At 51.9% G+C, this 13,562-nt stretch overlaps 1 protein-coding gene across 1 annotated transcript in view; it reads left to right on the top strand.

Moving 5' to 3' along the window:
• Positions 1 to 4,907: 4,907 nt before the first annotated feature.
• The window catches only part of ARMC9 (armadillo repeat containing 9), a 68,800-nt gene continuing 60,145 nt past the window's right edge, over positions 4,908 to 13,562 (top strand). Inside the window, exons 1-5 of the mRNA XM_087819518.1 lie at positions 4,908 to 4,938; positions 6,108 to 6,195; positions 7,789 to 7,914; positions 9,599 to 9,769; positions 11,468 to 11,623. Of these exons, the coding sequence (XP_087675644.1) occupies positions 6,145 to 6,195; positions 7,789 to 7,914; positions 9,599 to 9,769; positions 11,468 to 11,623 (504 nt within the window). The 5' untranslated portion in view covers positions 4,908 to 4,938; positions 6,108 to 6,144. The remainder of the gene's footprint in view (positions 4,939 to 6,107; positions 6,196 to 7,788; positions 7,915 to 9,598; positions 9,770 to 11,467; positions 11,624 to 13,562) is intronic.

Here is a 13,562-nt window from a genome sequence, read left to right as displayed (position 1 = left end):
AAATGAGACAGATGTTTGTTTCCCTCTGTTCAGCAAACGCGCTGGTAGTTGGTGCAGGGCTGGCCGCTGTCGATGCTTCCCCTTTCTTGTTTTCCTAGACTCAGTTTCCTGGACCTTCTCAAAGCAGGAGGAACTCAGGGGAGGGGGTGACAACTTTATCTACCAGAAACATCTCAGCCAGGACAAGAGGCTGCTCCATCTCTGCCTGCTTCAGCACCTCCCCCCGGATCCTGGCAGGCCCTTCTGGGACCCTATCCAGGCAAGGAGTCGCAAAAGGAGACCTGACTCCAAGTGGGAGGTAGGAGGGGGTGGAAGAGCTGGAGGCTGGGGCATGTGTCTGTCACCCTCCTGCTCTGCCCCCAAGAAGCCTGTGGGAGTCCAGACTCCTTGCAAGTCATCGGCTCAGCACAGGAGACTTTACCCCATACGCACAAAGCCAAGGGCAGGGTGCAGCCTCCTCAGGAAGCACTGCAATCAAAACGGGGTCCCCAGACTCCAGGGAGAGCCCTCCTGGGGGCTTAGCTCTGCGCAGGCCTCCCACTGCCCTGGGCTCGCACGGTCCAGGCCCAGCCACAGCCAGTACTGATGTTCAGGCCGCGTCCCGGGGTGGGAGGCAGAGCCCGGAGAGAAGAGACAGGGCAGAGCCCAGGCCCTCCGCTGGGGCGCCGCGCCCAGCCCTGTCTGGGGGGCCGGCTCCACCTCCGGCCTCCCTGTGACGTCAGCCAACAGAGCCCCTTTGAGTCTAGACTGTGCGGAGACGGGTTTCTGTCCGGGCTGCGGGGGCTGAGGCCCGAGGGGAGGGAAGGGAAGGGCGGGGGGCCCCACAAAAGGGAGGGGGGCCGCCGGGGCGGCTGGGCCGGGGCAGCTGCCTGCGTTTCCGGTCGTTTCTTCCCCCCCGGGGTGGGGCCTGGGGGCGAGGGGGCGGTGTCCGGGCGCGGAGGGGGCCGGGGGCAGGGACGGAGGGAAACGCTGGTGCCCAGACGGCGGGGCGGGGCCGGCTGCGCTCCGGCGCGCGTGTGGTTTCTGGGAACCTGTCCGCGCCCTGACCGCGGGGCTGGCCCCGCCGGGCCGGGTTCCTGGAAGTGACCGCCGGGGGGCGGGGGGCGCCGCCCGGGGCCAGGCCGAAGCCGACCTTCCGCCGGGCGGGGCGCAGCGCGGGCTGGCAGGGCGGGTGCCCCGAGGGTACCCAGGCCCCCGCTGGTCCCCCCCTCGCCGGCGGAGGGCCTGCGCCGAGCCCCGCGCGCAAGGTGCGGCCCCGCCCTCGCCCGAGACTCAACCCCGGGGGCCGGCTCGGCGCCCCCGCGCGAGCGCCCACCGCACCCCGCCTCCCGCTGCCCGACGGGGCGGGCTGGGGCGGCCTGAGAAGGTGCGCGTGCGGCTAAGGGCCCCGGGGCGCCGCCGCCGGGCGCGGGGACACGGGGCGCGCCTGGGAAGACCAGGGCACTTCCCACGGTCTCTCCTCGCCGCCCACAGCTCCGCCTGTGGCTCCCCGTGTCCGCATCTTGACTCTGAGCTCAGCCCAGCGGGGCGCGGGTCTCATTCCTGGGGAGGGTGAAAGGGGAGCTTAACGGGACCGTGCGCTTCCTGTCACCGGGAGTTACTTTTTATTAAGGTTAATCAGCTATTTACTTGGAAGCCCAGGTGTCAGCTTGTCTCACACACCCTCTCCAGCCCCTTGTAGGCCTGGCCGTGGATAAGTGACCACGGGCAGCTGGCCTGGGCAGGCAGGCAGGACAGGAGGCGGGGACAGGCTCAGTGGCTCGCAGAGACCCCACCTGAAGCTCTGCCTGCAAAAGGCCGGCCGGCCACGTAACCCAAGGTGTTCCGTGTGTGCCCTGTTCGCTGGTCCTGGGGGTGTGCGGACCTGCGGGAAACCACCCAAATTCACAGCCACCTTAGCATCACTCTTCCAGTTCAGGCCAACACACCCCACCCTCTCTGCTCACCTCACGTGCCCCGAAATGTGCGTTTTTAAACTTGCCTGGAAACTAGTGATATTCCTTGAAAATTCTGAAGCATCTGTATCTGGGACACCCCTGAGGAGGGCCCCAGGGGAAGAGCACTTGCTTGGAAACGGCCCTGGATCTAGATTTGCTTTTCCAGAAGTTCATTGGAAGGCCTGGGCCTTTGTCAACCTCATTCAGACCGGAGAACTATTGGGGGACAGGCAAGGACAGCACTCAAGGCCCAGGTGGAATTCTGGTCTCCCCCACTTTCAGGCCCCCCTGAGTTACTGCTCCCTGACTGCTCCTTTGGGGGCTGTATTCCCAGCAGGGTGTGCTCTCCCTCCAAGAAATCAAGTAGCCTGCGGGACATACCAACACCCGGTTCCTCCACCTCTGCTGGAGACTCTGGTCCAGGAAGACAGACGGACCTGCATCCCCCACAGATCATGAGTTTTTGGACAGTAACCAAAACGCAGCTTCTCTGGGAGGAAATTTTTTTTTTTCCTAAGCAGCATCTTGCAGTAGTTCATCTTTAGCTCTGTGCCTTGTATTTCAGTATGTAAATTCCTTGTCCAACCCGCTGATTAAATCCAGACCCTGTGCTGGCTCAGACATGTTCTTGTTCCATGCGCCCCCTTCCGGAGCCAGGAGACAAACTCAGTCCCTCTGGCTGCCAGGTTTGTCCAAGCGGGTCAGCCTTATAGGGCTTAATTTTGGTGGCTTCACCCTCTCGTCCAATTCCAGGGTTGCCATTTACCAGGTCCCCTCTCTTGGGGGATTTGTACTCTCTTCCTCTGGTTTCGTTGCAGCTCTTTCTCTTGGGTAGAGACAGCCGTCAGGCAGTTATGTGCCTGCTACAGCCACAAAGATGACTTCATTCAAGAGCTGTGTAGCAGGCCAGAGATGCATAGCTTCCCACCCCTAAGGAGCTCAAGGGCTGGGGCCCACAGCGGGCTGTCAGCTGCAGTAGACTCAGATGGGTCCCTCCCTCAATGCAGAGCTCACTCAGTCACCTCGATGTCCGGTGCAAGGCTGGTTAGCTCCCCTGAAGTATTCTGCATATGCCAAGAACTGAATTTGGTGTCAAGTTTTTCCCAGCAGCAATTATCTTGATAATTCTAGAATCTGAGTGATGGATTTATGCAGATTCATTAAATGATTCTCTCTACTTTTGCCTATGTTAGAAAATTTCATAATTAAACATTTTAGAAAGTCATCTTGGGCCCACTGGCAGTTTTTGGGAAAAGTGGAGTGGTCAAGCAAGAACATCCCATTTAGGACCAATGGGATGCTTGGCAAGTCGAAAGAACTGGGAAGGTCAGGCAGCAGGTTCAGTGTACTGCTGTGAACTCTTGGAACCTACAGAGCAGAGCTGATCTGGGTATTGCCCAGGTGAAGCTTCAGCCCTAAGCATTTTTGCCTTTGTGACAAAAGTATCCTTTGTACTCACACCAGGTTAAGTACACTAAGTGGGCAGTGAGCCTTATCCAAGTCACACAAGGAAAGGTAGTTCTTTTGGTAAACCACTTCCCAGAACAAAAACTGGTGGAGGCTTGTTGTTTTTTAACCATCACTGTTTTCCAGGAGCACAGGGCTCTAGTAACGTACAACACTGCTAATCTGTAAAGTTGTGAAAACATCCACATTATATATAGATGTGGTGTGAGAATTAAAATAATCTGCCCTGGCCAAGTAGCTCAGTGGGTTAGAGGGGGGGAAAATAAGGCCATATTTGGGATATGTGTATACTAAAAACTTATCTGAAATTAAATTTTAACTGGGTGGCCTGTATTTTGTCTGGCCAACCCCAGGCACACAGTGAGTTGATAATCAATGTTAACTTTATTAGGAACAGGAAGATTATTTTCAATACATATTACCTGGACAGGATGTCATTTCCTGCTAAATACAGCTTTTCTTTGAAGGCGATCTCAAAAGGGCATGGAGGGGGGGGCCTGGGGGAGCTGGTGGCCCAGAGGACAGATGGTGGCCACAGACTACCTTGGGGCTTCTTCCAAGGCAGCCCCCCCCCCCCCGACCTTCTGCATGCCCTCTTCCCTGTCTGCACCTTCTTGGATGCATGGGGATGGACACAGATGTGGGAAGACGGAGGCTCCCATCCTACAGCTCGACGTCTGGGAGAGAAGGGCATTTTGCATCTCTAGCCACTTCCCCAGCCTCCGGCCCAGCGCTGGACGGCTTCAGTTCGGAAGTCCACGTGCAAGGACAGAGGATTTGCGCTCATTTTATTTATTTTTAACATTTATTGGTATTGCTATATATATATTTATATATATATGTAATCCTCACCCGAGGCTATGTTTACTCGTTTTAGATAGAGGAAGGGGGAGAGAGCGAGCAGCACATCGATATGAGAAGCATCAACGCTTCGGCTGCTCCCACAGGCAGCCCCACTGGCGTCAAAGCTGCAGCCTGGGTGTGCGCCCTGACCCGCAATGGAACCCGCAACCTTTAGGTGAACGGACGACTCTCAGCCAACTGAGCCGCCGGCCAGGGTTCCAGTTTTATGAAAACCCGAGTTTTCACGTGGTGGTGGTGGTGGGGGGGGGGACAGGGTTCTCTAAAACCCCTGGAAACTGCTGCAGTGGGGGGGGGGGACCCTGGCGCCCGGAGTTTAAGGTAGATCTTGGGCGACATTTTGGGTTCTAAAGGGGTCCGGGCTCACTGCAGAAAATGGGAATCACGACCCCCATGTCCGCCCGCGAACGCTACACAGTAATAATCTTCTCTCGAGGGGTCGTTCTCCCGGTGGTAGGTAGCCCCGGACTTCGCTCTACTCCCGCCCAGGAACGCGCGCCCCCGAGTTCCCAGAGCTCCGGCTTTTCCTCCCAGTAGGCTCCGCGCCGCCGTGCGCCGTGATTGGCCGCGCCTCCCCACGTGACGCCGAGCTGGCGGCGGCGGTTGCCCGGGCGACGGCCGGAGCGGAGGCCGCCGGGCCGGGAAGGCGCGGGTCCGAGCCGCGGTGCCGCAGGTAAGCACGTCCCGCGCCGCGGCCGCGCCGCCCGAGCCCGCCGCCCCGAGGCGCGGGGAGCAGCGGCGGGGCCCGGGAGCCGCGTCTCTGCGAGCCCTCGCCCCGGAGGCGAATCCGAGGCGCCACCTCGGCCGCCGCCGCCTCGCTTCTTTCTCCTCACCGTCCAAGGCTCCCTGCGGCGAGGGCCGCCGCCGCCCGGCCAGCCCGAGGACGGGCCCCTGCCTCCCGCCGCGCGCCCTCATCTTTGCTGCCACCCTTGGGGGCCCCTCCACCTGGGTAGCGGCGGCGCGAGCGCGTCGCGGGTCACCTCATCCGCTCACCCCCTGCCCAGACCCCCCGTGGAGTCCGCATTTCATCCGCTCTGAGCAAAACCGGGGTGCCTGCCGCGCGCTCGCCTTCCCACGGCCTTACCCTTGGCCACAAACCCCGCTGGGGAGGGCTTCGGAAGCTGCCGGGCACCCTCGGGAGTGAGGCAGCGCTGCCTGGCCTCTGCGGGAAGCAGAGCAGCGGCTCTCAGACCCGGGTGTGCGCAGAGGTCACCCCGGGAGCTCGTGTGTAAACCGTTCTGGGGCCTGAGCCTGCCCTGACGCGCAGGGACGTCGGGGTGGCGCTAGGAAGTGCCCTTCGCACGAGCATCTCTGGCGAGTCTGATTCGGGCGGTCCAGACTTTGGGTAACGCTATGTAGTGGGATTTAAGTTCCCACTTTGCCCCTTGCTAGCTGAGTTATTGGGGGCACCTCAGCCTCCCTCAGCCTCAGTTGCCTCACCTGTAAAAGGAGAATATAAATCTTATTCACCTCTCAGGTTTATTGTGAAAATACATGTGAAGCTTTTTTGCGCGTTGCCTGGTAGACGTTAATCCGTCAGTAAATAAGCCTATTGCGATGTAAAGGTTTAGAGAAAAACTCTGTAATGTCTGAGAGTGTCCGAGTAATAGAAGACCCAACAGTGAGGGCCTCACCTTTGCTGGCAGAAGATCACAGCACAACCCTGTTCACATGACGGTCACAGATGAATTCCCCTTGCCTCCTAACGTGACACATGGACAGCAGCCTGGGATAGGGCCCTGGACATCTTTGGGGGCCGTTATCCTGCCCACGACAGCCACCTTTTCGTGATTTCACAGATGGTTAACATGAAAGCTTTTGTTTTATATTTTTGCCTTGTAGAGGTTTTTGCTGGGAGAATTAGCAGTGACCTTTCAATATGGGGGATATCCTGGCTCATGAATCCGAGTTACTTGGACTGGTGAAAGAGGTAGGTGTGTTATCCCACAGGCCACAGAGAAAGCCCTTGGGAACTTGTAACGCTTGCATTTACAGTGCGGTAAATATTGTAGTGCCCTGCCCTCTCTCTTCTGTCATCACTTCGCAGTTATCTGTTTTCCATCACAGCATTTTCCATGTTTACATTTTGTTTTCTTAACTGAAATCTTTTTTTTAAATGTTTTTATTGATTTTTAGAGATAGGAAGGGAGAGAGAGAGAAACATCAATGTGAGAGAGAAACATCAATAGGTTGCCTCCTACACACCCCCCGACTGGGGATCGAGCCCACAACCTAGGTATGTGCCCTGAGCAGGAATTGAACCCGCGACCTTTTGGTGCATGGGACTCAGCTCAACCAACTGAGCCATACCAGGCAGGGCTAAACTGAAATCTTAAAGCTGCTTTTTAGAATTCTTTTAAAGAAAATTATAAAATCAACACATGGGTATGGTAAAAGATTCAAACAGCCTGAAAGTATAAACATTGAGTTTCTCTGCCCAGCCCCACAGTGACCACAGTTAATGATGTAGGGTATTATCTTTCCAGGCTTTTTTTGTATTCAAAATATATTCAGGTGTCTGTAGTTTGTTTTACAAAATGGGATGGTCCCACACACATTGTTCTGTAGCTTGTCTTTTGTCTGTCAGCAGTAACGTAGATTGAACATCTATCTGTCTCCCTGTGATGCTCACATTTTTGAATGCTGGAGAGCTTTTCATTCAGTGGCTGCACTGTAACTACTTCACTCGTACCCATTAATGGACATTGAGGTGTCCCACACTGAAAGCTTCCAAAGGGTCGGGCCCACGCCTTATGCTTTCTGGTGTTCTCTACTCCTTTATTGTGGGGCTGGCATATAGCTGGTGCTAAAGAAACGGTTGCTGCTGCTTTACTGTGTGAGTCAGCTGTAGGTTAAGCATCGAGACATGTGGCAGTGGAACAGGACGAGGCATGTACCTGGAGATGTAGCTTTGGGCTTTGTTGGAGTGATCCTGAGTAAATTCTTAAGGCTGTCACAGCTGAGGGGTGTGGACAAGCATGGGGACAGCCACAGTTAGAGGAGGCGCAGACAGAAAGGTGTGACTGACAGTGTCAGGAGTAGCAGGGGAGCCCGTGGTATGGAGCGGGGCGCAGGGCAGGGGCGTTTGAGGATGGTGATCAGCAGCCCTCCGCTTGAAGACCACTGAGGGCGTGGCTCATCTTTTCATGACTTTTCCTCTTAGGGACAGGCATTATTTCTAATCCCTCTGTTTCAAGTAACAAATTTCCAGAGACCTACTAGACCCAAAGCCATCAGGCCATCTGCCCATCACCCACCTTTTTCAGACTGATTTATTTTCTCTTAATAGTTACAGTGAGTCATGGAACTCACATTTTTCTTCTGAAAGCAAGCTTATTTTCTGTAAAGAAACATTTTCTGTGTTACTGTCTTTCTAGGCTTTTAGTGTGTGTATGGATAAGTAAGTTCCAAGTTGGATCCCGAGTTACTTCTCCCAAAGATGATAGCCTGTTTACCCCATTAGAAACGTGATAATATTGACGTAAAAACAGAACTATATATACATTTGTGTTCTTTTTTATAGTATTTAGATTTTGCTGAATTTGAAGACACCTTGAAAACATTTTCAAAAGAATGCAAAATGAAAGGAAAACCATTACCTAAAACAGCCAGTGGCTCTTTAAAGGACTCCAAATCATCAATAATCCAGGTAATGCTTTACTTTTTTTTTTTCATCTCTGTTGATGATCAAGATGTTCCCAACTTGTAAAAAATGCTGCTCTTTGAGAATGTTGGAATCTTTTTTGGGGACCTGGTCAGAGTGACTTTTAGACTCTCAGGTGTCAGTGATGAATTAGCAGTGTCGTCTTCTCATCTCTGTGCCCTTCCTAGGAGATGGGCAGTGACATATGATCTTTCACATACATTTCTTTGGAAGAAGGAAAAGAGGAAACCTTGCAGTGCTTAGGAACTGAGACAGACGTGGCCCTGATCCTCAGGAGTCTCAGGTTGTTAGTTCCAGGTACCAGGGACACAGTGATGAGGGGAGACTGGGGAAGGGAGCAGGTTGCACTGACAGGGCAGCATCGTGCCACAGGAAGCCAGAGCTGCTCTGTGAGTCCGAGTGAACTGCAATGGGCAGACCTTAAGGTTAGAAAAGACCTTAAAATCCCTTGTTTCAACCATTTGTTGTCTCCCTCCCATTTGTAACATTGTAGGTAAGTTCACCTTGAGGACATCCAGTGACAAGAACATACTGTTTCCTGGGCAGCATGTTTCATCTTTGCATGATTTTATTATTTTAATAAATTTATTCATTTCAGTATACCCACTTCCAAGAAAAATGTGAGCCTTGTTTGAGAAGCCCACTGAGTAACTGGAAGTTAGGCCACAGCCACTGCCTGTCTGCTCCTGGTCCCTGACTCCCCATGGCCTGGCATGGGGCACTGTAGAGGTGGCCTGTGGAGCTCCAGGTGGGGCTGCACCCTCTGCCCAGTGCCCCTCCGGCCTCAGTCACCTGGACACAGTGCTGCCACATAGACTGGGACTGTTAGGAAGTTCTTTAGATTCTACCTTGTACCTAAAACTGAAAACCTGTGCAGCAGGCATTTGTGATGCGTCAGCTGTTGTTCTTCTTGTGAGGCAGGTGGTGTGATAATTGCCATCTCCTTTCTCTGCTGGGTGGTGAGGTGGGAAGCTGTCTGTGCCCTGCAGTCACACTCGGGCTCTGAGGTTGGAAGGGGACCAGGCTGAGATCTCTCCTCCATCTCTAGCCTGGTTCTGTACCTGGAGTGCCCAGTCTCTATGGGTGACAGCTTCTCACTGTGCCATCTCAGCTAGACATGCTTCTAGTAATGGGGCAAATGGCGGTGCCGCCTCCCAGGCCTGGGTTCGACAGGGTCAATATGTGAGCTCCTGCCACCCGGGGACTTGGCACTGTGCTGCCAGCAGTTCTGATGTAGGAGGCTGGTTCTGCTGAGGCCTGCCTGGCTCTTGGTCCGGTCTGTGTTTATCTGCTGCTGCTGTGGGTCAGCAAGTCCAAAGGGTGACTTCACTGTATTCATATGCCTGTGAGTTCTGTGGCTGCAAGTCTGGCCAATGCCTGAATCCTTCCACCTCACGCCTTAAATGCCGCGTCGGTTTCTTATAAACCCAGATTTGATACTGCAAAGCGGGGAAAACCAGGGTTGGCCCGCAGGAATCTCAGCCTATGGAGCTGGAAGCCCCTGGGTCTCCAGTTTTCTGCTCCTTACCTTTGAAAAGGAGACCTGTTCTCCTCACACTGAAACCTGGAGTCTTGGGGTCTCCAAGGTGTTTGGGAGGGCTGTGAGAGTTTGGGGTGTTGGGAGAGCGGGAACCCCTATGACAGGTCCGTTCTAATGTCTTCTCCACAGAAGGACCTCCTTACTGCATTTGACAACGGAGCCCAGAAGGTGTTCTTCGGTTTGTGGGAGGAGCATGTTCCCAGCTCCATCCGGGATGGTGACTCCCTCGCCCAGAAGTTGGAATTCTACCTTCACATCCATTTTGCCATCTATCTTCTGAAACACTCCGTGGGGAGACCTGTACGTTCCCCGTCTGAGTAGTTGTTAAGGGAGACTGATAGGTGGTACATTTTCCAGATGGGCACTAATTTAGTTTTATGACCACTGTACCGTACTGCCTGGGGTAGGTGTCTTGTGTTCTGATTAATGATTTTCCACCTCATTCCCAGCAGTTTATTTTCTAATTGACATGGAAAGTTAACAGTTTCTGCAATGAAAGCTACATTGTTTTCCTGAAAACTCAGCATATATAGATTATGTCTAAGTACATGTATGTAGACCACATATTGGTCATATGTTAGAAGAGGAGTTTAAGCATGAACAGTGGAAAATGGTATGCCTGTTTGTGCAAGTCTGAGTGATGAGTCTTTTCCCAGGTGGGGCTGGAGACGTGCCCAGAGGAGAGGGCTCTGCAGGCTGCCTTAGCGGGAGAACCTTTGAGTGCAGAGCAAATAATGGAAGGGGATCAGGGCCAAGCTGACATTTGACCATGTGCATTTGGTTAGTGGCTTCTCCACACCTTACCTGCCGTCCCGTGGACTTCTGTTAACTTATTAAACTGTCAGGGGGAGCCAACGGAGGGGTCAGTGATGGAGGGAGCTGCTTTGCAGTGCATTGTAACCGCCATTCTTGGACCGCTGTTCCTTAAGATAGCACTCCTGTGGATGTGGTCAGGGGAGATTTTCACTTTCTTTGTATTTATTTCTGTTTTTGAATTTTTTCATTTTGATAGAAGATTTTAAAAAATCAACATTATATGTTTTTAATATGTCTTTATCGATTTCAAAGAGAGGAAGGGAGAGGGAGAGAGAGATAGAAACATCAGTGATGAGAGAGTCATTGATTAGCAGCACGCCTCCTACTGGGGATCAAGCCCACAACCTGGGGATGTGCCCTGACCGGGAATCGAACCACAATCTCTTGGATCCTAGGTTGATGCTCAACCACTGAGCAACACTGCTGGGCAACATTACATGTTTTTTACGTCTGGTGGTCAGAAGGGGGCTTCATGATGAGGTGCAGTGAGATGCTTTGATTAGAACAGACGTAACCTGTGTATGAGGCTACGCGGGGCGTAACTGGTGAGGCCGAGTGGTCTGGGAAGGAAAGCACCAAATTCAAGGTTAAGAAGCTCAGCTCATCCACCCTCCTGATTGAGGCACAGGAGGAGATGGAAACCCTGGGATGGACTTGTCTTGCCTGGGGTTTCATGTGGAATTAGTGAAGCAGGCAAGATCAACGCTCAGTTACCTTAATGAAGGCAAAGGATGTGATGTGGAAACTTCTGTTTCAAAAAACCATTCACCTTTAGAAACCTCTCCTAGGGAATCATGGGAGTGCACACAGATATTTATGATCTTAGAAATGTGGAAACAATCAATGCACATATCTGATATGGGGAATTGCTTAAATACATTGTGATAGGCCCACGAGATGAGGTTTTTGTCCTGCCATTAAGACGCTTATGATGAATGGTAAGGATGTGAGAAAAGGGTAATAAAGTAAAAGGCAGCGTATTGAACACATGTCTGTTCTCTGATATTCCTGATAGTTTCATGAAGGGGTGAAATCGGGGGTGATGATAGAGTGACTGGAGACAGCGTGCTTGCCAGGCTGTGTGGGGAGGCTGCCAGCACCGTGGCTGGAGAGAGAGGCTGGGTGGATGGTGGGCTGCCGTCAAGCAGGGAATCTCAAGCGAGCATCTTCCCTTTCTTGTAGGACAAAGAGGACTTGGATGAAAGGATTTCTTATTTCAAAACCTACCTGGAGAGCAAAGGGGCTGCGCTGAGCCAGACCACGGAGTTCCTCCCTTTCTATGCCCTGCCGTTTGTCCCCAACCCTATGGTGCACCCATCATTTAAAGAGCTCTTCCAGGTGAGTGACGGCCTCTGACCCTGTCAGGTCCCAGGCAGCATTGTGGTGTTACCTTGTTTACGCTGACAGCTTCTGAAGGATACTGTAAAAAACTAACACTTGCTTTGTTACAGTTTAAGAATATTCAGATAATTTGCTTTAACAAACTTTCTTGTGCCATAAAATGTGATTTTTTTGGTTGCACCAAGACTTGTTAATCCAGACCGACATGAATATTTTTAATATACTAACTTCAGTGTATACTTTTCAGTACTTTTGCTCCTGTCTACATGTGTTGTTTTGGTGGTCATCACAGGTATGTTAGTGCATATGCGTAATAAAACCTGAAGTTAACATCTTTGCTCTCTTCCTGACTGTTACAGGATCTGAGAGCACTAACCTCGTCATCCCCTTTCCAATCTATGTGCTACTGTTGTCACGTATTTTAGTTAATTACTTTGACCCCAAATATTAGAATTTTTTGCTGTTCTATGCAATCAGTGTGTGTGTAGCTTTACCCTTACACCTGCCGACATTTGCTTGCTACCCCATCTCGCGTTGAGAACCTTCCGTCTGGGATCATTTTCTGCTCCACCTTAAGTATGTTCCTTTAAAATCCCCTTTGGTTGTAGACCCTTCTTTCAGTTCTTGTTTGTCTGAAAACGTCTCTATTGCATTCTCAAACGGGGTTCAGAATAGTAGGCTTACAATTACTTTCTTTTAGTACATTGAAGTTCCCATTGTTGCTATTTTGAAGTTGACCAAGTGTCAATTGCTGTTACTTTATAGGTGATCTGTCTTTTTTCTCTGGCCTTTAAGATTATATAATTTCGCCCGGGCGGGCGTGGCTCAGCTGTTGAGCATCGACCTAGCATCCAGACGATCAGGGTTTGATTCCTGGTCAGGGCACATGCCCCGGTTGTGGGCTCGATCAGTGACTCTCTCATCATTGATGTTTCTGTCTCTCTCTCCCCCTCTCCTTTCCTCTCTCTGAAATCAATAAAGATATTAAAAAAAAAATTATAGAATTTCACTACAGTGTGTCTAGGGACACCCAAATGTTTTGTTTTGTGTTGTTTTTTAATGTCTTGATTGATGCTGGCCAACACAGCAGTCCTTTCCTGTGATTCTTTTTTGTGTATTGAGCACAGAGAGCCTAACACTGTGTTAGTTTCCTGTGGCTGCCTAACAGAGGGCCACCGATGAGATGTCTTAAAACGACAGGAACTTACTGTCTCACAGTATAGGACCTCAGAAGTCGGAAATCCAGGTGTCAGTCAGCAGGTCCAAACTCCCTACGAAACCTCCGGGGACCCCTTCCTTCCCTCTTCCAGCCTCTGGAAGGTTCAGTGCCGCTTGGTGCATGGCAGCGTAATTCCAGCCTCTGGTCTGTCCAAAAGCTCCTTTTTCTTATGAGGACACCATTCATGTGGGATTAGGACCCCACCCTGCTCAACTGCAACCTCATCCTAACTGCAGCAACCCCATCCCCAGAGACCTCACATCTGAGAATGGGACACAGTTCAACCCACAAAACACATATTATAAATAAACCTGTCGTGCTGTGTCAGGAAATCACAAAATCTTTTTAAAATATAAGACTTTTCTGCTTATCTGGCAGTATTTTTTGAAAGTCAGGTAACACTGGATGAACTGATTAACACGCTGCTGGACTGATTGGGTGGGGTGGGAGGCATCGGTGAGGACATGGAGCTGGAGAGGAGCCGGTGGGAGGTCTGTGGGAGCTGGGTGGGCGCTCAGCGGTAAGTGGGTAGGAATTTTTACTGATACAGCTTCATTTTGGTGGAACTTCTTAGTTTGAGTGGTAGATATTTTTGTATAAAGATGGTGAGGAACATTGCCTTGGGAGAGATTGTTGCCTGTGACACTGTTTTCGTTCACCAGGGCGGAGTACCTGAGGGACTGTCTTTCGTCCTTACCTGTGAGCTTTACGGGAGCG

This window comes from Miniopterus natalensis, chromosome 8, assembly GCF_054644295.1.
Source record: "Miniopterus natalensis isolate mMinNat1 chromosome 8, mMinNat1.hap1, whole genome shotgun sequence".
Taxonomy (NCBI): domain Eukaryota; kingdom Metazoa; phylum Chordata; class Mammalia; order Chiroptera; family Miniopteridae; genus Miniopterus; species Miniopterus natalensis.
The sequence above is the reverse complement of the archived record's forward strand: the minus strand, read 5'-3'. Positions and strand labels throughout refer to the sequence as shown.